At 48.1% G+C, this 23,365-nt stretch overlaps 2 protein-coding genes across 2 annotated transcripts; both read left to right on the forward strand.

Moving 5' to 3' along the window:
* Positions 1-10,696: 10,696 nt before the first annotated feature.
* LOC133420512 (basic proline-rich protein-like) lies at positions 10,697-13,759 on the forward strand (the record flags this gene model as incomplete). Its single annotated transcript, XM_061710207.1, has 3 exons — positions 10,697-12,139; positions 12,439-12,454; positions 12,510-13,759. Coding segments are annotated over 3 exons (2,709 nt in total), but the record flags the coding sequence as incomplete, so codon positions are not given.
* Positions 13,760-14,360: 601 nt separating this feature from the next.
* Positions 14,361-22,097, forward strand: LOC133420513 (tenascin-R-like). Its single transcript, XM_061710208.1, has 6 exons — positions 14,361-14,764; positions 15,241-15,489; positions 15,652-15,909; positions 16,167-16,290; positions 21,586-21,731; positions 21,808-22,097. The coding sequence occupies exons 1-6, from the start codon at positions 14,536-14,538 to the stop codon at positions 22,095-22,097; spliced, it is 1,296 nt and encodes a 431-aa protein (XP_061566192.1). The 5' UTR covers positions 14,361-14,535.
* Positions 22,098-23,365: the final 1,268 nt, after the last annotated feature.

The following is a 23,365-nucleotide window of genomic DNA, read 5'->3' on the forward strand; positions in this document are numbered from 1 at the left end:
TGCAGTGTTTGAAGTGTTTGACTTATAAGATGTCACCATCTCAATGTCCTTTCCCTGGATGTTCACCGGTGTCGGGGGGGATTTATTACACCTGCGGAAATCCACCACCAGTTCTTTGGATTTCCCCGCGTTGATCTGGAGGTGGTTCTGCAGGCACCAGTCCACAAAGTCCTGGGACAGTTCTCTGTACTCGCTATCGTCTTCATCTGTGATGAGGGCGATGATAGCAGAGTCGTCAGAGAACTTTTGTAGGTGACAGGTTGGGGAGTTGTAGGAGAAGTCAGCAGTGTAGAGAGTGAAGAGGAACGGCGCCAGGACCGTTCCCTGCGGGGCCCCCACACTGCAGACGACCATGTCCGATGTGCAGTCCCGTGTCCTCACATACTGTGGACGGTTGGTGAGGTAGTCCAGAGTGTTGAACGCACTGGAGAAATTAAAGAAGATGATCCTCACAGTGCTCCCAGGTTTCTCCAGGTGAGACAGGGAATGATGTAGCATGAAGATGACGGCATCATCCACCCCAATGCCAGGTTAGTATGCAAACTGTAGTGGGTCCATCGCTGGGCTCACCATGGGGCGGAGATGTTGGAGGAGCAGCCGCTCCAGGGCCTTCATCAGGTGGGATGTCAGAGTTCACAGTTCACTTCACAGTTAATCTTCTCTTTATTCTCCTGTCACATATTGAAACAACATTTTACAGCTTTGTTTTAGTTGTGACAATCAATAAGTTGACAAGCCAGATTGCAAGTAAAACTTGTGGTTAAATAAAGAAAATATTTGCAGTAATTGGTATTCAGGCGTATCTTAACACCTGCAGTAGAGCACACTGGTCTCAGATAGGGCTGGTAAATGTCAAGTCTCAGCGATCGTCACACAGTCTCAGCTTCCTCTTTAACAAACATTGCCTGTGTAACATGCATTGCTTTATTTTGAGATCATATATGAGATGTTGAAGTGAGAGGAAGTCGTGTAGCGGTTACAATTTCCTCTGCTGGTGCGTGAAAAGACATTGATGTTACAAATGCATCAAATACATGTGAAACTGTTCAAGTAAAGGGACAAACACCATGAAGTGGCAGCATGGAGACTGCACAGAGACACCTGGAAAATGATGAAAAGAGGGAAACACCTCCAGGTAGAGGAACTGTATTTTATTTAAATTTTTAAAAAATTGGGTATACTTTATGAGGAAATCTAAAACTGATATTAATGTAATTCCATATCACTAATGATTTAAAAGTGCAACAAAGTTGATATGTTTGCTGAATTCAACGTCTAACAATGATGGTTAGAAATATAAAATGAAATTATTGATATCTAAGTTTGTTAACGTGTACAGAATTTGAGTAACAACATGGAGTAGGGACTTATTTATTTAAATCTTCAAGTTAAAAATAAAATAACCAAAGCAGTTTATGTATCATTGTACCATAATAGGAACAAGCCTCATGGGGGCTAGGAATAAGGTGGATAAGATGTCAGATTGTCAGGTGTGAATATTAAACAAGGAAGAAGCTCTGTGCTGCCAGTCAAATGTGCTGTTGATTACCCAAGGGTGGCACTGCTGTTGTGGAGCATTTGATGCCAGCAGGTGACTTCCTCTTTGCTCAGTCGGATGAAGCATCAGCAACAGTTTAACAGCTGGAGTAATTGGTAATTTCATTTTTCATCTGGTAAATACTTGGGTGCCTGTCCTGCAGTGAATACTCATCGAGTTGGTTGGTGCCAGAGCTGCAATATGGGAACGCTAATCCAGCAGGGAGTCGGTATTTTGACATGTTTGGGTGAGTCTTGTTCAGTGTGCAGCATCTCAAAAATGATCGGTGAGGGTCATAGAGGATGAGAGTTGTATAATTTATTTTATTTATATAAATTACCTGATAACACAAAGCCCTGGCTTTAGACACCTTAGTTGTGTATAATGTCTTTTAATATATCTAATTAAGAAATATCAGTTATTTGCCTAAGAACTTGTATTTAAGTCTCTACTAAAGGTCCAGAGTGAAGGATGGACTGAGTGACAGTTACTATCATCTATATATAACTGATAAGTTATTTTAAAGTAAATGTAAGCTTATGCATTTTTACTGGCTTTTTTTTTATCGTAACATCTTACTGTTAAAAAATAAGACAATTTGTGTATAAACTGGAAAGCAATAGCAAAAAAAATGTTGTGTGACATAAATGGTACAGATGTGTGACGGTAGAAGAACGTCTGAGCAGTGGTGGACAGTAACGGAGTAAATTTACTTGAGTACTGTACTTAAGTACATATCCAGAGGATTTGTACTTTACTTGAGTATTAGATTTCTTTGGTACTTATTACTCTTACTTGAATACATTTCCAAGACAAATATTTTTACTTTTACTCGAGTAAATTTCTAGGAAGGCTGAAAAGTACTCGTTACTTTCAGGTCTGCTCTTTTTTCTTCTCTTTTCTTCTAATATAGGTAGAATAATCCATGCAGAGCATTTGTAGTTCAAGAGTTAATTCTCAGAAACAAGAGTTAAAAGATCCTTAAATTAATTTAGAACAAATATAGTAATTTACTGATGTGTAAAATAAGAAATTTACTCTTACTCTTACTTTTACTTAAAGTAAATTTAAGAGCATTTACTTTTGGATACTCAAGTACCTTTAAAAGCAAGTACTTTTCTACTCTTACTCGAGTAATATTTTGACTGAGCTACTTTTACTTGTAACGGAGTAAATTTTGACCAGTAGTATTTGTACTCTTACTCAAGTACTGGGGTCGAGTACTCTGTCCACCTCTGCGTCTGAGGAAACATGATCTGATAGATTTGCAATTACAATTACATCCACGCCCTCTGGCACTGCCCACCCATCCAGAACTTCTGGGTGGAGGTCACGAACAGGCTATCAGAGATGCTCGGCCTCAGCATCCCCATAAGCCCCATCATAGCATTACTTGGTGATCTATCTTCATTACATATACCCAAACAACACACATCATTTCTGTTAATATCTTTAACTATCGCCAAGAAAATCATACTATTGAACTGGAAAGACAGAACAAAGATATCCATAACCCACTGGCTTAATCTTCTAACAGATCACTCAAACCTAGAAAAACTCACTGCTATTTTGAAAAATAACATCTCATCCTATGAAAACACTTGGTCTCCCTTCCTACAATACATCCAGAGCTGATTCCTCTCACAAATACCTCTCTTTTCTGTTCACCTGTTGTCACTTAAAGCTCTTACTTTATTGTTATCAATTATGATCATATTATTATAAGATCATATATTATATATAGTATTATTACATATTATATCTGTTATATATTACTGTGGTTAGATTATTATATCACCATATATAAAATATATTATTATAGCTATTATATATTATTATTACTATTATTACTACATTATCATATTGTTATGATTATTACATTATTGTCATTATTACAACCATGATTATAACTGTGATGATAACAATAATTGTTGCTGTCACTTTGGAGGAGTGAAATTATTAATATATATATATATTGGTTCTGATTAAGATCATGATTGTGAATATTATCAATATTATTACTACTGTTGTTGCTCTCATTGCTATTATTATCAAACCATCATCACAACTAAAGCTTTTTTAAATTTTTTGTATATTATTATTTTATTTGTTTATTTATCTATTTTTATTTATTTATTTATTATTTTATTTTTTTTTAACAGTAATCATGATAATGAAGTTATTATATCATAATTAGAGTAAAGGCGGGGGGGCGGGGCCGGGCTTGACTGGCTGAAGGTAGAGGTGGGCGGGGGCTCCAGGCCTGGCTCTGTGGGGCCATGACGGGGCCCTGGCTGGCGGTAGGGGGCAGGTATGGGAGAACCCCATCTCTCTCACTCTCAAAAAAGGGGGGGAAGGAACAATTAAATAAATAAATAATTAAATAAAATAAATGAATAATGAAAAATTGGAAAGCTTCTCCTCAGCGGCCAGACCCCCCCTCAGGGTCTGGGAGTTGCCCAGAGTAGGAGAAGCATAGGGGGTCGATCCACAACGGGCCGGCAGCCTCCTCTGGGTCTGGTTGCGGTCCAAGATGCGATCCCTCCTGACTCTAAATGACATCTAACAGAACTAACAAAATTAATCAGGAGGAGTAGCAGGGGAAGGGGAATAGGGGGAAAAAATGAATAAATAAAAAAATAAAAAAATGTATATATATATAAAAATTAAAAAATACTTAAAATACTTAAAATACTTCCTTTCACTGCCGTCCTACTTGCCTCCTGCTGGGGCTCCCGGTCGGGAAACTGGAGTCTGGTGGGGGCCTCCTGCTCGCTTCCCTGACGCCCCGGTCTGACCTCACCCCTCATTGCAATACATAAATTACTCATTTTAATTCTAATAATTATTCTTGGCATTATCATGATGTATTGTTTCATAGTTTATTATTATATTAAGTTATGAAATCTCATGGGATGTTTAACTATAATATTATTATATCGTTATATATAATAGTATGGTGATATAATTTGGTTATATGATATAATATTTTATAATATTTTATAAGAATTATGTTATATTAGGATATTAATATTATTATTCTACATTGTATAGTGCTACACCACTCTATATGATAATTATTTATTTGTTTAACTTATTTACTCTCAAATTAATATTGTCAATTTATGTATCTACTTTCATCACCTTATCTACACACACACACACACACACACACACACACACACACACACACACACACACACACACACACACACACACACACACACACACACACACACACACACACACACACACACACACACACACACACACACAAACTGATGTCGTCTTCTGTTGTTGTTTGCACTGTATGTTAATTAAAAAAAAAAAAAAAAAAAAAAAAAGATTTGCTGTCCAAATGAACAATCAGACTTTTGTCTCTCGTCTGTTCCTCCTCAGCTCTGGCGCTGGTCTGCACAGTTGCAGAGCGAGAGTACTTTGTCCTGCCTGATCGTCTCACCTGGGATGATGCCAGAAGTCACTGTCAGGTTTTCATGTTTCTGGCTACTTTTATTCAAATCATCAAGGGAAAAACCTGTTAATTTCATCCATTGGGAGTGATTTCATCAGTTGCTTGAAAGAATGTAGATATATTATAACAGAGGCAGCCTTTTTGTGTTTTTAGTTGTATGAGATCATTGATTGCTCTCTGCCAGCTCGCACCTTCAAATCTCATTTACTAATACAGTATATCTCATTTTAGCCAGGCACATTAGTGAAACAATCGTTCACTTTGTGAGACAAGCGCCAAATTTTGCACAAAGTATGTTCTAGGTCTACATTTTCAAAAAAGCCCGTTAGCCACGCAAAAAAACCAATATGGCTGCCGTTTACCAAAATGGCTGCCACAAAAGCCGTTTTTATATGTTTTTTGACCTGGAATGTGATTGGAAAATCCAATTTTGATTATTCTGACATCAGACTATAATCTTGGGCCCCTCCACCCCCTCCCCCATTAGCCATGCAAATAAAACAACAATATGGCTGCCATTTTCCAAAATGGCTGCAGGCAAAAGACAGTTTATATGGTTTTTGACCTGGATTGTGATTATATAATTAGATTTGGATTGTTTTGGCATCAAATTATAGCCCCCCCCTCCTCCCATTTCTGTATCACATTTTTTCTAATGATCACAATTGCAGGCACACAGCTGTGTGCACTGGAGGCCAAAACAGTAGCACTTGCATTTTCCGCAACATTCCTTTTTGCACTTGCACTTCGTGAGTTGTTCACAGCAGATCAGAATCAGAAAAGCTTTATTTAGAGATCTGTTAATAATTGGTGGGAGTGTCATCCAATTCAATTCAATTTTATTTGTATAGCGTCGAATACAACAGATGTTGTCTCTAGACACTTTCCAGAGACCCAGAACATGACCCCCGAGCACTTATTACATAAACAATGGCAGGTAAAAACTCCCCTTTAGGAGGGAAGAAACCTTGAGCAGGACCAGGCTCATAAGGGGGGACCCTCCTGCCGAAGGCCAGACTGGGAGGGTCGGCCACGTCAGCAGCACACAGCAGGCATGTGGAAGCAGCAGAGGGATGCCCAGAGGGGGGAGGGGGGCGCAGGCAGGTGGAAGCAGCAGCGGGATGCCCAGAGGGGGTGGGGGGGTCACTGAGGTGGTTCGTAAGCTCCTCAGTGGCAGGGCACCGGGGGTAGATGAGATTCGCCCTGAGTACCTCAAGTCCCTGGATGTCGTAGGGCTGTCTGGGTTGACACGCCTCTGAGACATTGCATGGAGGAAGGGGACAGTACCGCTGGAGTGGCAAACCGGGGTGATGGTCCCTCTGTTTAAAAAGGGGGACCGGAGAGTGTGTTCCAACTACAGGGGGATCACACTTCTCAGCCTCCCCGGGAAAGTCTACGCCAGGGTTCTGGAGAGAAGAATACCGCCGATAGTTGAACCTCGGATTCAGGAGGAACAATGCGGTTTTCGTCCCAGTCACGGAACACTGGACCAGCTCTATACCGTCCGCAGGTTCGAAGGTTCATGGGAATTTGCCCAACCAGTCTACATGTGTTTTGTGGATCTGGAGAAGGCATTTGACCGTGTCCCTCGTGCCATTCTGTGGGGGGTCAGTGAGTATGGAGTCCGGAGCCCTCTATTAAGGGCTGTCCGGTCTCTGTATGATCGGAGCAGGAGTTTGGTTCGCATTGCCGGCAGTGGATCAGACTTGTTCCCGGTACATGTTGGACTCCGGCAGGGCTGCCCTTTGTCACCGATCCTGTTCATAATTTTTATGGACAGGATTTCTAGGCGCAGCCAGGGGCCAGAGGGGATCCGGTTTGGGAACCACAGGATTTCATCTCTGCTTTTTGCTGATGATATTGTCCTGTTGGCTTCATCAGACCGGGACCTTCAGCATGTGCTGGGGCGGTTTGAGGCCGAGTGCAACGCGGCAGGGATGAGAATCAGCACCTCCAAAACCGAGGCCATGGTTCTCCACCGGGAAAGGGTGGCGTGCCTTCTCCGGGTGGGTGGAGAAGTCCTGCCTCAGGAGGAGGAGTTCAAGTATCTCGGGGTCTTGTTCACGAATGAGGGAACAATGGAGCGTGAGATTGACAGACGGATCGGTGCAGCGTCCGCAGTTATGCGGTCGATGTACCGCACCGTCGTGGTGAAGAAGGAGCTGAGTCGAAAGGCGAAGCTCTCGATTTACCGGTCAATCTACGCACCTACCCTCACCTATGGTCATGGGTAGTGACTGAAAGGATAAGATCGCGGATACAAGCGGGCGAGATGAGTTTCCTCCGCAGGGTGGCTGGACGCTCCCTTAGAGATAGGGTGAGGAGTTCGGTCACCCGGGAGGAGCTTGGAGTCGAGCCGCTGCTCCTTCACATTGAGAGGAGTCAGCTGAGGTGGCTTGGGCATCTGTACCGGATCCTCCTGGACGCCTCCCTAGGGAGGTGTTCCAGGCATGTCCCTCCAGAAGGAGACCCCAGGGAAGACCCAGGACACGCTGGAGAGACTATGTCTCTCGGCTGGCCTGGGAACGCCTCGGACTCCCCCCGGAAGAGCTGGAGGAAGTGTCTGGGGTGAAGGAAGTCTGGGCATCTCTGCTGAGGCTGCTGCCACCGCGACCCGGGAAAGGATAAGCGGCGGACGATGGATGGATGGATGGATAAAATATGTTCAGCAATTCAAGTTCTACACGGACAACCTTGTTTTAGCTTTCATAAGACAGCCATCTTGAAAAACGGCCGCCATCTTGGATTTTCAGGTGGCTAACGGGCTTTTCTGCATAAGTAGGTACTCGGCAATGTTCATGCAAAATTTGGTGCTTGTCTCACAAAGTGAACGATTCTCCTAAAACTTAATTAACTGACTTAATTTCCCTCACTATTTGTACATTTGTAGATGTAATGTAGAATGTTTCCAGGTTGGGGATAATAATCTTCAAATGAACCCTCCAGATGATAAAACAACAGGAAGTCACCTAGTGTATGAAGGTTGTTTCAGCAGAGATGTTAAATATCTGTATTTAATGCTATAGCAAGCTGTAGTTGAGAGAATACTTTACTGTACCAACTGTTCCTGTTAAATTTACTGCATGTATCACTGGCATGAGGAATGTTTGACTGTTTAGTTCAACTAGAAAAGAAATGGCAGTGGTGTGTCATGTCTGGTCAGGTGTGCTTCAAGGACCTGGTGACTCTGACTCCGGACAACATCAAGAACATCTCTCGGCAGCTCAAGTCTGAGCACTGGATCGGCCTGCGAAAGAATTTTGACTCCACCAGCAACTCCACCAGCAACTCCACCAGCGCCACCAGCACCCCAACGAGTATCTTCCCCATCAGCCCCACCATCACCCCCACCAGTAACTCCAACAGCACCTCCACCACCAACACCCTAACCATCACCCCCACCAGTAACTCCAACAGTAGCTCCACCAGCAACTCCCCAACCAGCAGCCTCACCAGCACCTCCACCAGCACCCCCACCAGCAGCCTCACCAGCACCTCCACCAGCACCCCAACCAGCAGCCTCACCAGCACCTCCACCAGCACCCCCACCAGCACCCCCACCAGCAGCCTCACCAGCAGCATCACCAGCACCTCCACTAGCACCTCCACCAGCAACCCCATCAGCAACTCCACCAGCAGCCTCACCAGCAGCCTCACCAGCACCTCCACCAGCACCTCCACCGCCACCCCCACCAGCAGCCTCACCAGCAGCATCACCAGCACCTCCACTAGCACCCCCACCAGCACCTCCACCAGAACCCCCACCAGCACCTCCACCAGCACCCCCACCAGCACCCCCACCAGCACCTCCACCAGCACCTCCACCGCCACCCCCACCAGCAGCCTCACCAGCAGCATCACCAGCACCTCCACTAGCACCTCCACCAGCACCTCCACCAGCACCCCCACCAGCACCTCCACCAGCACCCCCACCAGCACCTCCACCACCACCCCCACCAGCAGCCTCACCAGCAGCATCACCAGCACCTCCACTAGCACCCCCATCAGCAACTCCATCAGCACCCCCATCAGCAACTCCATCAGCACCCCCATCAGCAACTCCATCAGCACCCCCATCAGCAACTCCACCAGCACCCCCACCAGCACCTCCACCAGCACCCCCACCAACACCCCCACCAGCAGCCTCACCAGCAGCATCACCAGCACCTCCACCAGCACCCCCATCAGCACCCCCATCAGCAACTTCACCAGCACCTCCACCAGCACCCCCATCAGCACCCCCATCAGCAACTTCACCAGCACTCCCTCCAGCACTCCCACCAGCAACTCCACCAGCACTCCCACCAGCACCCCCACCAGCACCCCCACCAGCAACTCCACCAGCACTCCCTCCAGCACTCCCACCAGCAAGTCCATCAGCACTCCCACCAGCACCCCCACCATCAACTCCACCACCAGCTCCACCACCATCTCCAGCACCAGCCCCCCCAGCAGCCCCCGTATTCCCTGGTCCCATTGGTCCAATGGAGATCCCCTCATCTTCCAGAATTGGTACCCTGGCAGGCCAGTGCCTAAATTCCCCCTCCCAAAGATAGAGTGCTGCAGATGCTCCTGCACATGCCCTGCAAACCCAATTCCAAGCACGACCAACGTTTATGAGTCTGAAGCCACAACAGGCACGACCACCTTAATTCCCACACACACAACTGACTTGGACAACTCAACTACCGGAAACACAACTGACTTTGATGAGTCAATTACTGGAAACACAACTGGCTTGGACAACTCAACTACCAAAAACACAACTGACTTGGACAACTCAACTACCAGAGGCACAACTGACTTGGACAACTCAACTAGCGGAAACACAACTGACTTGGACAACTCAATTACCGGAAACACAACTGACTTTGTTGAGTCAACTAGCGGAAACACAACTGACTTGGAAAACTCAACTACCGGAAACACAACTGACTTTGATGAGTCAACTAGCGGAAACACAACTGACTTGAACAACTCAACTACCGGAAACACAACTGACTTCGATGAGTCAACTACCGGAAACACAACTGACTTGGACAACTCAACTACCGGAAACACAACTGACTTGGACAACTCAACTACCGGAAACACAACTGACTTGGACAACTCAACTACCGGAAACACAACTGACTTGGACAACTCAACTAGCGGAAACACAACTGACTTGGACAACTCAACTACCGGAAACACAACTGACTTTGATGAGTCATCTACCGGAAACACAACTGACTTGGACAACTCAACTACCGGAAACACAACTGACTTGGACAACTCAACTACCGGAAATACAACTGACTTCGTTGAGTTAACTAGCGGAAACACAACTGACTTGGACAACTCAACTACCGGAAACACAACTGACTTCGTTGAGTCAACTACCGGAAACACAACTGACTTTGATGAGTCAATTACTACCACAAGCAACTCCACCAGCAGCTCCACCAGCAGCACCTTCACCAATATCTTCCTCATCAGCCCCACCAGCAGCTCCACCAGCACCTCCACCAGCACCCCCCTCAGCACCCCCACCAGCACCCACACAAGCAGCTCCACCAGCACCCTCACCAGCACCCCCACAAGCACCCCCATCAGCAACTCCACCAGCACCCCCAACAGCAGCTCCACCAGCAACTCCACCAGCAACTCCACCAGCACCCCCACCAGCACCCCCACCAGCAGCTCCACCAGCACCCCCACCAGCACCCCCACCAGCAGCTCCACCAGCACCCCCACCAGCACCCCCACCAGCAGCTCCACCAGCAACTCCACCAGCACCCCCACCAGCAGCTCCACCAGCACCCCCACCAGCACCCCCACCAGCAGCTCCACCAGCAACTCCACCAGCACCCCCACCAGCACCCCCACCAGCAACTCCACCAGCACCCCCACCAGCACCCCCACCAGCAGCTCCACCAGCACCCCCACCAGCAGCTCCACCAGCACCCCCACCAGCACCCCCACCAGCAGCTCCACCAGCAACTCCACCAGCACCCCCACCAGCAACTCCACCAGCAGCTCCACCAGCAGCTCCACCAGCAACTCCACCAGCACCCCCACCAGCAACTCCACCAGCAACTCCACCAGCACCCCCACAAGCACCCCCATCAGCAACTCCACCAGCACCCCCACCAGCAGCTCCACCAGCAACTCCACCAGCACCCCCACCAGCACCCCCACCAGCAGCTCCACCAGCAGCTCCACCAGCACCCCCACAAGCACCCCCATCAGCAACTCCACCAGCACCCCCACCAGCACCCCCATCAGCAACTCCACCAGCACCCCCACCAGCAGCTCCACCAGCAACTCCACCAGCACCCCCACCAGCAGCTCCACCAGCAACTCCACCAGCACCCCCACCAGCAGCTCCACCAGCAGCTCCACCAGCAACTCCACCAGCACCCCCACCAGCACCCCCATCAGCAACTCCACCAGCACCCCCACCAGCAGCTCCACCAGCAACTCCACCAGCACCCCCACCAGCAGCTCCACCAGCAACTCCACCAGCACCCCCACCAGCAGCTCCACCAGCAGCTCCACCAGCAACTCCACCAGCACCCCCACCAGCAGCTCCACCAGCAACTCCACCACTACCCCCACCAGCACCCCCATCAGCAACTCCACCAGCACCCCCACCAGCAGCTCCACCAGCAACTCCACCAGCACCCCCACCAGCAGCTCCACCAGCACCCCCACCAGCACCCCCACCAGCAGCTCCACCAGCAACTCCACCAGCACCCCCACCAGCAGCTCCACCAGCAGCTCCACCAGCAACTCCACCAGCACCCCCACCAGCAACTCCACCAGCACCCCCACCAGCAGCTCCACCATCAATTCCACCAGCACCCCCACCAGCAGCTCCACCAGCACCCCCACCAGCACCCCCAACAGCAGCTCCACCAGCAACTCCACCAGCACCCCCACCAGCAGCTCCACCAGCAACTCCACCAGCACCCCCACCAGCAGCTCCACCAGCACCCCCACCAGCACCCCCACCAGCAGCTCCACCAGCAACTCCACCAGCACCCCCACAAGCACCCCCATCAGCAACTCCACCAGCACCCCCACCAGCAGCTCCACCAGCAACTCCACCAGCACCCCCACCAGCAGCTCCACCAGTACCCCCACCAGCACCCCCACCAGCAGCTCCATCAGCACCCCCACCAGCACCCCCACCAGCAGCTCCACCAGCAACTCCACCAGCACCCCCACCAGCAGCTCCACCAGCAACTCCACCAGCACCCCCACCAGCAGCTCCACCAGCACCCCCACCAGCACCCCCACCAGCAGCTCCACCAGCAACTCCACCAGCACCCCCACCAGCAGCTCCACCAGCAACTCCACCAGCACCCCCACCCCCAACTCAACTACCGGAAACACAACTGACTTCGTTGATTCAACTACCGGAAACACAACTGACTTTGATGAGTCAATTACTACCACAAGCAACTCCACCAGCAGCTCCACCAGCAGCACCTTCACCAATATCTTCCTCATCAGCCCCACCAGCAGCTCCACCAGCACCTCCACCAGCACCCCCCTCAGCACCCCCACCAGCACCCACACAAGCAGCTCCACCAGCACCCTCACCAGCACCCCCACAAGCACCCCCATCAGCAACTCCACCAGCACCCCCAACAGCAGCTCCACCAGCAACTCCACCAGCAACTCCACCAGCACCCCCACCAGCACCCCCACCAGCAGCTCCACCAGCACCCCCACCAGCACCCCCACCAGCAGCTCCACCAGCACCCCCACCAGCAGCTCCACCAGCAACTCCACCAGCACCCCCACCAGCACCCCCACCAGCACCCCCACCAGCACCCCCACCAGCAGCTCCACCAGCACCCCCACCAGCACCCCCAACAGCAGCTCCACCAGCAACTCCACCAGCAACTCCACCAGCACCCCCACCAGCACCCCCACCAGCAGCTCCACCAGCACCCCCACCAGCAGCTCCACCAGCAACTCCACCAGCACCCCCACCAGCAGCTCCACCAGCACCCCCACCAGCACCCCCACCAGCAGCTCCACCAGCACCCCCACCAGCACCCCCACCAGCAGCTCCACCAGCACCCCCACCAGCAGCTCCACCAGCAGCTCCACCAGCACCCCCACCAGCACCCCCACCAGCAGCTCCACCAGCAACTCCACCAGCACCCCCACCAGCACCCCCACCAGCAACTCCACCAGCACCCCCACCAGCACCCCCACCAGCACCCCCACCAGCACCCCCACCAGCAGCTCCACCAGCACCCCCACCAGCACCCCCACCAGCAGCTCCACCAACAACTCCACCAGCACCCCCACCAGCAGCTCCACCAGCAACTCCACCAGCACCCCCACCAGCAACTCCACCAGCAACTCCACCAGCACCCCCACAAGCACCCCCATCAGCAACTCCACCAGCACCCCCACCAGCAGCTCCACCAGCAACTCCACCAGCACCCCCACCAGCACCCCCACCAGCAGCTCCACCAGCAGCTCCACCAGCACCCCCACAAGCACCCCCACCAGCAGCTCCACCAGCAGCTCCACCAGCACCCCCACAAGCACCCCCATCAGCAACTCCACCAGCACCCCCACCAGCACCCCCATCAGCAACTCCACCAGCACCCCCACCAGCAGCTCCACCAGCAACTCCACCAGCACCCCCACCAGCAGCTCCACCAGCAACTCCACCAGCACCCCCACCAGCAGCTCCACCAGCAGCTCCACCAGCAACTCCACCAGCACCCCCACCAGCAGCTCCACCAGCAACTCCACCAGCACCCCCACCAGCACCCCCATCAGCAACTCCACCAGCACCCCCACCAGCAGCTCCACCAGCAACTCCACCAGCACCCCCACCAGCAGCTCCACCAGCACCCCCACCAGCACCCCCACCAGCAGCTCCACCAGCAACTCCACCAGCACCCTCACCAGCAGCTCCACCAGCACCTCCACCAGCAGCTCCACCAGCAACTCCACCAGCACCCCCACCAGCAACTCCACCAGCACCCCCACCAGCAGCTCCACCATCAATTCCACCAGCACCCCCACCAGCAGCTCCACCAGCACCCCCACCAGCACCCCCACCAGCAGCTCCACCAGCAACTCCAACAGCACCCCCACAAGCACCCCCATCAGCAACTCCACCAGCACCCCCACCAGCACCCCCACCAGCAGCTCCACCAGCAACTCCACCAGCACCCCCACCAGCAGCCCTACCAGTACCCCCACCAGCACCCCCACCAGCAGCTCCATCAGCACCCCCACCAGCACCCCCACCAGCAGCTCCACCAGCAACTCCACCAGCACCCCCACCAGCAGCTCCACCAGCAACTCCACCAGCACCCCCACCAGCAACTCAACTACCGGAAACACAACTGACTTTGATGAGTCAACTCCCAGAAGCATAACTGACTTAGGAGGCTTCAATATTGAAACCCCAACAGACGTGGACGGCTTAATTTCCAAACACACTACAGACGTTTCTAACAAGACTGAGAATGTGACTAATGTCACTCCATCCCAGAATTCCACGATGGAAACCATGGCTACTTCTGATCATCATACCAGTACAACGCATTCGCCGTGGACAACCACGACACCAAATCCAATAGGGGCAACATGTGCGCGATCCCCCATGCTGCCGCCGGTGGAACCAGAGACGAATGAAAATTACATTGAGAACCCTTGCGTGGCCATGCTCAGCTTTGGAACGTGGGTTGAAAAGAGCTGCTTGGAGAAGCTTCCTTTTATTTGTTATGAAGGTATATATAACTGATAAACACCTACTATGTTACATGCTATGTGTACGTTTGGATAGTCCAGAAACACTCAGATTATATAGATAAAATATAAGCTTTAATATGCTTTTGATAAAGAAAACGTATTACTTCAATCTTTTCTAAATCTGCCAGTAGTTGACCTGCATGACATGGAAAAGTTTCATTAGTAACTCAACTGTTTTTGACAAAGTAATGAAAATCTATATTTGTTATTTGTTTAATATAATATTATCTATATATAATAATCTACAACATAATGGACTGAATTTCAATCAATGTCTGACTCTGATCCACTGAAGTAATGGATAGACTGTATCTAACGCCACTCAGAAACACACCCACCCTCCTCTAAGAGAGTGAACATAAGATGGACTTTCTTTAATTATTTGTTGTTATTGAGTTTAACCTTCTTTCGTAAGTTCTTCAAATTTAAAAATCACCATCTTCTCTCCAAACAGATCGTTTCTATGGCGAAATCAAGGTGACTAACGTAACGGTCAACAACGCCACCCTGACCTGGACGGAGGCGCCTGGCGACATCGACCATTACCGCGTTGAGGTCGAAGGAGACGTGCAGACGGTGGAGAATCAGAGGAACTTGACCACTGATCTCGGTAGCCTGACCGCAGGCACTCGCTACACCGTCCAGGTGTTCCCTGTGAAGTGCGGTAGAGACCTGAACCCCCAGACTGAAACTTTCTACACCGGTGAGTTCAAAGGAACATTTCTTTAATAACTTTATTCTTTATGTTTAAAAAAAAACAACAAAAAACTAATCTCCAAGCTGCTTTTGTGTTTTTCTGGATATGTAAGTAGGAGGTATCGTTGTCTTGCTTTGGCTCTGAACATGTCTGTCTTTTTTCCTTCAGTACCTCACAAAGTCAAAGATCTCAAAGTCATCGATGTGGCGGAAAGTTCTGTCGTTCTGAGCTGGAACAAACCAGATGGGAATGCGGATCTCTACAGTTTGAGGACTGTCGAGAGTCCAGAGAGAGACATAAAAACAAATGTGACTGAAGAAGAGGTCGATGGTTTGTTACCCGGGAGCTTCTACACAGTCCTCGTCCTCTCTGGAGTCGAGGACGAGTCGAGGTGGAGTGAAGAATCAAACATCACGGTTTGTACCAGTGAGTATCCAGTCTCTTTTCACCGTAGTCTTTCAAACTTTTACATGCTTTTAATACCTGAACATGAAAAGTGTTATAAGAATCACATGAAAATACATGAACGTCCTTTGCATGTTTGAATGATGAAATTCAAATCAGCAAAGGCAAATTAGATTTGAACAGTGAATCCTTTCAAGCTCTGTTTGGGATCGTTTGGTGTGAACACGGTTTCCATACAGCACTTTGTTGTTTGTTTACCTGCTTGTTCACTCTTTCAGAGCCTGGAAAAGTGTCCAACCTGCAAGCATCCAATAATACCAACAACTCACTGCTTCTCAGCTGGGAAGCACCTGAGGGAAACTTCACAGGCTTCAAAGTGAAAGCTACGAGCAGTTCTAATGAGTATGTCCTTGTGTTTCAGGTCATAGATTATCTGTCTGTCATCCACCTCTGACAGCAGATACCTCAACAGTCAACAGTCAGGATGATTCGTAAAAACCTCCTGATATCTATTCAATTCAATTCAATTTTATTTATATAACGTCTAATACAACAGGTTGTCTCTAGACGCTTTCCAGAGACCCAGAACATGACCCCCGAGCAATTATTGCATAAACAATGGCAGGTAAAAACTCCCAAGTGGGAGAAAAACCTTAAGCCAAACAGTGGCAAGGAAAACTCCCCTTTAGGAGGGAAGAAACCTTGAGCAAGAACCAGGCTCATAAGGGGGGAACCTCCTGCCGAGGGCCAGACTGGGGGTCGGGGACGTCAACAGCGCACAGCAAACAGGTGGAAGCAGCAACGGGATGACCAGGGGTGAGGACCGCAGGCCAGCACGCAGCTCCAGAAGCTCCGGCCCAATCAGCAAGCCCCAGGTTAGGTGCAGGGTCGGAGAAAGGTTGAGAAGGGGCAGAGCCAGGGAGAGGAGTCTTAACGGACAAACCTCTCCCCCGCCTGACCGGGCCGTTACCCTGCCCCCCTCACTCCCACACTGCAGGATCCGGTGTTTTGCATTCAGAGATGCTCTTCGCCACCGGCAGAAGATGCTGCACCATGCACAAAAGAGAAAAAAGAGAAGAGAAGGGGGGGCCAGCACAAGAAACTACAGGACTCTAACACACTAGAGTTTACACTACCTAGAGATTTACCAACACCAGCTAGAGGTTTACTAAACACTAACTATAGGCTTTACTAAACAGAAATGTTTTAAGTTTAGTTTTAAAGGTGGAGGTGGTGTCAGCCTCCTTAACCTAGATTGGAAGTTGGTTCCAAAGTAATGGTGCCTGATAGCAGAACGCCCGCCCTCCAAATCTACATTTGGATACTCTAGGAACTACGAGTAAACCTGCACTCCAAGAACGGAGAGCTCTGCCAGGAACATAAGGCACAATCAGGTCTTGCAAATAATGCAGAGCTAAGCCATTTTGGGCTTTATACGCAAGTAATAACATTTTAAATTGGATTCTGAATTTTACGGGTAACCAATGGAGCGACGCTAACACTGGAAAGACGTGATCTCTCCTGCTGATTCCTGTCAGTACTTGTGCTGCTGCATTTTGGATCAGCTGGAGCCTATTCAGCAAATTACTTGAACATCCTGCTAATAACACATTACAGTAATCTAGTCTAGAAGATACAAACGCATGAACTAGTTTTTCTGCATCACTCTGCGAGAGGATTTTCCTGATCTTTGCAATATTACGGAGATGGAAAAAGGCTATTTTACAAACCTGATTGACATATGGTTTAAACGACAAATCCTGATCGAAAACAACACCAAGGTTTCTCACAGTTGCACTGGAAGCCATCGCAGCACCATCTAATCCCTTCCTAAAATGCTCTGGACCAAGAATGATAACCTCTGTTTTATCTGAATTTAGAAGCAAAACATTTCTGGACATCCAGTCCTTGATGTCCCTAAGACATGCCTGAAGTTTAACTAACGGTTCTGTTTCATCCGGCTTCATAGACAAATAGAGCTGTGTATCATCAGCACAATGAAAGTGTATGCCGTGATTCTGGATTATACTTCCCAATGGCTGCATGTATAAACAGAACAAGATTGGCCCTAGCACTGAACCCTGCGGAACACCATAACAGACCCTTGACTGTTCTGAAGAAACCTCATGTACATGAACAAACTGGAACCTGTCAGATAGGTATGATTTAAACCAACATAGAGCTGTCCCTTTAATCCCAAAAACATGCTCTAACCTGTGCAGTAAAATGCCATGATCTATAGTGTCAAAAGCAGCACTGAGGTCCAGTAGAACCAGTATGGAAACTAATCCCTTATCTGAGGTCCAGTAGAACCAGTATGGAAACTAATCCCTTATCTGAGGTCCAGTAGAACCAGTATGGACACTAATCCCTTATCTGAGGCCATAAGAAGGTCATTCGTGACTCGAACCAGTGCTGTCTCTGTGCTATGATGCATTCTGAACCCTGACTGAAAGACTTCAAACAGATCATTTCTATACAAATAGTCACATAACTGGCTTGAAACTGCCTTTTCCAGAATTTTAGCTACAAATGGAAGGTTGGAAATTGGTCTATAATTAGCTAAGGTATCTGGGTCAAGAGAAGGTTTTTTAAGTAAAGGTTTAATTACTGCGACTTTGAAAACCTGTGGTACATATCCTAAACTTAGGGATAGGTTAATTTGGTCTAGTATTGTCGCACCAATAAGAGAATTTTTTTTTTGAATAGTCGAGTCGGTATGGGGTCTAACATACATGTGGTTGACTTAGCTCTACTGACGAGTGAGGTCAGCTCCGGGAGGTCTATAGGAACAAAACAGTCTAGAGTCAAGTCAGAGCCTAGGGAGGTCGCTAAAGCTGAAGAAACGCCCACAACCGGCTAGTTTATTTCTTCTCTAATTCTCGTGATTTTACTGTTAAAGAAGCTCATAAAGTCTTCACTACTGAGAGCTGCAGGAATGCACGGCTCAACAGAGTTGTGACTCTTTGTCAGCCTGGCCACAGTGCTGAACAGAAAACGTGGGTTACTTTTGTTATCCTCTATCAACGTTGAATAATAAGCTGTTCTGGCTTTGCGAATGGCTTTTTTCTATACTATTAAAATATCTTTCCATTCACGATAAGAGTGTACAGACTTACAAGAGTACCACTTCCTTTCCATTTTACACACGTTTTGTTTCAACATGCGGATATCTGAATTATACCAGGGACTTAAGCAGGAAACCCTCCTTTTCAAAGGAGCAACTTCATCTAAAGCTGAATGCAACAAATCAGCAGTGTTACTAGCAAGGAAATCAACATCTGCAGAGGTAGAACCCAGGTCACTGGCCTCGACTACATCACTATTTCGCACTGTCGTAAAATGAGCAATGGCCTCCCTAAATTTAGCAATAGCTTCATCAGACAAACATCTGCTAAAGTAATACCTCCTATTTTTCACTTCAACATCGACAATATTAAATTCAAACGTTATTAAGTAATGGTCGGATAAAAAGGAGTTTACAGGTGACACCAACAGATCATCAGTTTCAACACCGTAGGTGAGAACGAGATCCAGGGTATGATTAAAACAGTGCGTCGGTTTATCCACTTTTTGTGAGATACCCATTGATTCTAGAAGAAAATTGAAAGCTAATTTAAGATTATCACTTTCAACATCCATATGAATATTAAAGTCACCCACTATGATGAATTTATCTTTGCTGATCAATAATCCAGATAGGAAATCTGAAAATTCAGACAGAAACTCTAGATAAGCACCAGCAGGGGGCCGGTACACTACCACTAACACAACTGGCTTCTCTGATTTCCAGCTCGGAAATTTCAGACTTAGCGTGAGGCTTTCAAATGTATTATAATTGCACTTAGGTTCAGATTTAGTTTGAAGAGTGGAGTTATAAATTGCTGCGACTCCTCCGCCTCGGCCCGTGCTTCTAGGTATATGATTATTAAAGTAGCCGGGCGGAGTTGATTCATTCAAATTAACATACTCTTCCTCCTGTAATCATGTTTCTGTTAAACAGAAAATATCACTCCTGCTCTCTGTAATTATATCGTTTACTAACAGAGACTTGGAGCTTAACAATCGTATATTTAGTAGTCCGCATCTAATTTTTCGGTCTCTTATTGGTACCAAATTGGTTTTAATTTTTACAAGGTTATTTTGGTTAACGTCTCTATAACGCCGCACCTGGTGAACTTTTGGAGGGCGGGGAACTGCAACCACTTCTATTTTGCTAGGCACCTGGTTAGAGTCGCCAATTATATCATGTAATCCTACAGTGTTAGAGTCGCTAATTACATAATGCAATCGTACAGTTTTATTGGCAGGCGTTGGTCCTCGGGAAGCAGTAGAGAGGTGTGTTAAACTATCTAGGTGCTATCTGCTATCTAGGAGTGGGGGAAAGTGCATTATCATATTCAAATACGGCCATATTTCTTTTTTTTGTGATCAAATTTTTATTTTTACACAACAATTATAACACAAATAAACAATAGCACTTCACAGAACTGCCCAGGACGGGGGAACATGTCAAAAGGGCACAAAACACTACGAAATACTAATAATGAAAAACAAAAACAAAACAAAACAAAATAATAATAATCAGAATCAGAATCAGAAAAGGGTTTATTGCCAAGTTTGTTAAACACACACAATGAATTTGTTGTGGTGATTGGTGCAATACAATATAAATATAAAATATAAAAGCAAATATATAAGAGAGAAAAAGTATAAACAGAAATGTACAATATGAGGTTTTTAAAGTGCAAATATTAATACTACTAATACTACTACTACTACTAATAATAATAATGATGATAATAATAATAATAATAATAATAATAATAATAATAATAATAATAATAATAATAATAATAATAATAATAATAATAATAATACATTTAAAGTATACAAAACATACAGATACACACATACACAAACATATAAGACGAGACAGACAAGACCGATGGAACCAGACAATGGGGAACACACAAAAAAGGAAAGCGCTTGTGACAGAAAATTAAAGAAAATCACAGCATGTCTTTTAGCAAATCAGCAGTACAATGCCAAGAATCTAGAATGCGCTCATTAGCACCCATGATTCGGGCTGTGGAGAGCTCCAGATATAAAACGTCCAGAAAGGAAAAGATCCAGGCCTTGACTGTAAGAAAATAAGGCAGTTTCAAACTAGTAGCAATCATTTTCTTGGTTGCATTCAATCCAGCGAAAATTACACTTTTTTTTAAGATTGGAAAGATTAAGGATGAATAGGTCACTCAAAATCAACACACATACAGACAGGTACTGTTATTTGTAGCAATTCAGACAGTTTGGAAGCAACATTGCTCCAGAATTGACCAACTCTGCCATATTTCTGATCATGCCACTCCTCTGCAACACCTACAATAGAGAAATACCATGATGTGTATATAGCAGGTGCAAAACACCGGTTTGCAATTACAATTATGTATTTCCCTGGAAACGGTTTATTTTAGCCTCTGAAAGCTGAGGTTCTTGCTTAAAAGAGATGCATTCCTAAATGGTTGATACTATGTTTTTATGAAACAGCTCAAGTTAAAGCTTAAAGACTACATATTGATCACAGATATGTTTTACTCCACAACATTTAAATTCCCAGCCGCTTTTTTAGTCTCGAGAAGATTTGTATTGCAAGTTTTAGTTTCACAATTAAGTAACTGTGTTTCTTTATGATAGATCGTGGTACAGTAAAGAGGTGAGTAGAGATGAGCGAACAGTGAATGTAACAGACCTGCCGAATGGCAGCGAAATCCGTCTTTTTGTGACAACGGTGGCCAATCACACCTTGGATGGAGACAGTGTAAACATCACCAGCTACACTGGTAACTATTGCTTATCATATCTGCATGTGCCATTCATATTTAATGTCACCAATTTAACTTTTTGACTCTCAACCAGCTCCTGGACCAATTTCACAACTGGTGTTGACAATGGGGTATTCCTCTCTCAATGCCACATGGGATCGCCCTAATGGTAGTTTTTCAATATTCACCGTTGAGGTTTGGCAGGAAGAAAAGCTTGTGGCAAATGATACAACAACAGAAACTTACTGGGAGTCTTCAGATAATCTGAAGAGTTCAACCGGTCACAAAGTGGTGGTCTATGCTGTTACTGGACATCTCAAAGGCCCGGCAGTGAGCCGTTCCAACTTTACCTGTAAGGACTACATCATTATCAATCACAGCTGAAACACCAATGAAAATGCTTTGAGCACAGTCTCATCTGAGAACTGCGCTCTCATCCTGACTCTGTCTTTGTTTGCAGTGCCAAGACCTCCTACTAGTGCCACATGCACTTCGGTCAATACAAGCTCCCTTGCCTGTGGGTGGAAGGCCCCTGAAAACTCAGGAACAACCACTTACAAAGTACAACTGAAGTCTAGCTTCTGGAATCACCACTGGAACGGTATCACGAAAGAAACCAGCTACACGTTTAATGATTTGAAATCAGGAACCCTCTACAGCTTTCGGGTGTACACACTCAGTGGAAGTGAGAAAAGTCCACCGGCATCATGTTATCAGTCTACAGGTGAGACACTCAGGTGTAAAAAACAAACAAAAAACCCACACAACGAGTGTCAATAATTACATTGTTATTTTTTTTTACCAGCAACAGTCCCAACGATACAAACCTGGGGCCAGATTCACCAATATGTTCTTAAGAACGATCTTAAGAACATATTGGGTTGGCCCATATCTGGTGGCCTCCGGGGGGAGGGGGTGGGGGGGGCCGTGGGCCCTTTCCCTAGCCGGTGGGGGCCCCGGGGGCCTATGGGGGGGTTACCTCATGGCAGTGGGGGGAGTGGCTGGGGGGGGCTCGGGCGAGGGGCTGTGGCTAGAGCGTCTCCGGGTCTCCCGGGGGGGGCTGGGCCGTGGGCGTGGGGGTCCCGCTCGGAGGGCCCGGCCCTGCCTGGGTGGGGGGTGGCTGTCTGCGCTGGGGGGGCATTGCTGCCTTGGTGCTCCGTCGCTGGGCGGGGGCCGCATGCCCCTTCGTCTGTGGGGACTCCGTGACCTTTGAGGTGTCCGCCGGGGTGGCCCCGGGGGGGGGGTGGGGCTGGGTCCGGGGATCGGGCCTCCCCTGGCCGGGGGGTGCACGGGCGGGCGCGGCGGCGGGGGGGCACCATTCCCAGGTGTCTATGTCTTATGTTGTCAGTATGAATGGGGGGATGTTGGACCGGTTCCCCCTCTGTCTGGGGGCTCCGGCGGCGCCAGGGGCGCCCGTGGAGGTACGGTGGGGCCCTGGCCTGGCTCGGAGGGCCGGCCCCCGTCTACTGGATGGCCGGTGGGGGGGCGCGGGCGTCTTATCAGGGCCGGCTCTGCTGATCCTGCCTCCTGGCTTCGGCCTCTGCTCCCCCTCCTTCCCCCCCTTACACGATGCATACGCACATAGGAGAAGGGACGGGGGGTCTGGGTCGTGGGGGGCATTGTCCCGCGTGGCCCAGCACTCCCCGCCTCAC

This window comes from Cololabis saira, chromosome 20, assembly GCF_033807715.1.
Source record: "Cololabis saira isolate AMF1-May2022 chromosome 20, fColSai1.1, whole genome shotgun sequence".
Classification (NCBI taxonomy): Eukaryota; Metazoa; Chordata; class Actinopteri; order Beloniformes; family Belonidae; genus Cololabis; species Cololabis saira.

Coding starts and splice junctions, on each gene's coding strand:
- LOC133420513 (XM_061710208.1), top strand. CDS start 14,536: ATGGAAACCATGGCTACTTCTGATCATCATACCAGTACAACGCATTCG. Junction 16,291..21,585: donor GCTACGAGCAGTTCTAATGA/GTATGTCCTTGT, acceptor TCTTTATGATAG/ATCGTGGTACAGTAAAGAGG. Junction 21,732..21,807: donor AAACATCACCAGCTACACTG/GTAACTATTGCT, acceptor ACTCTCAACCAG/CTCCTGGACCAATTTCACAA.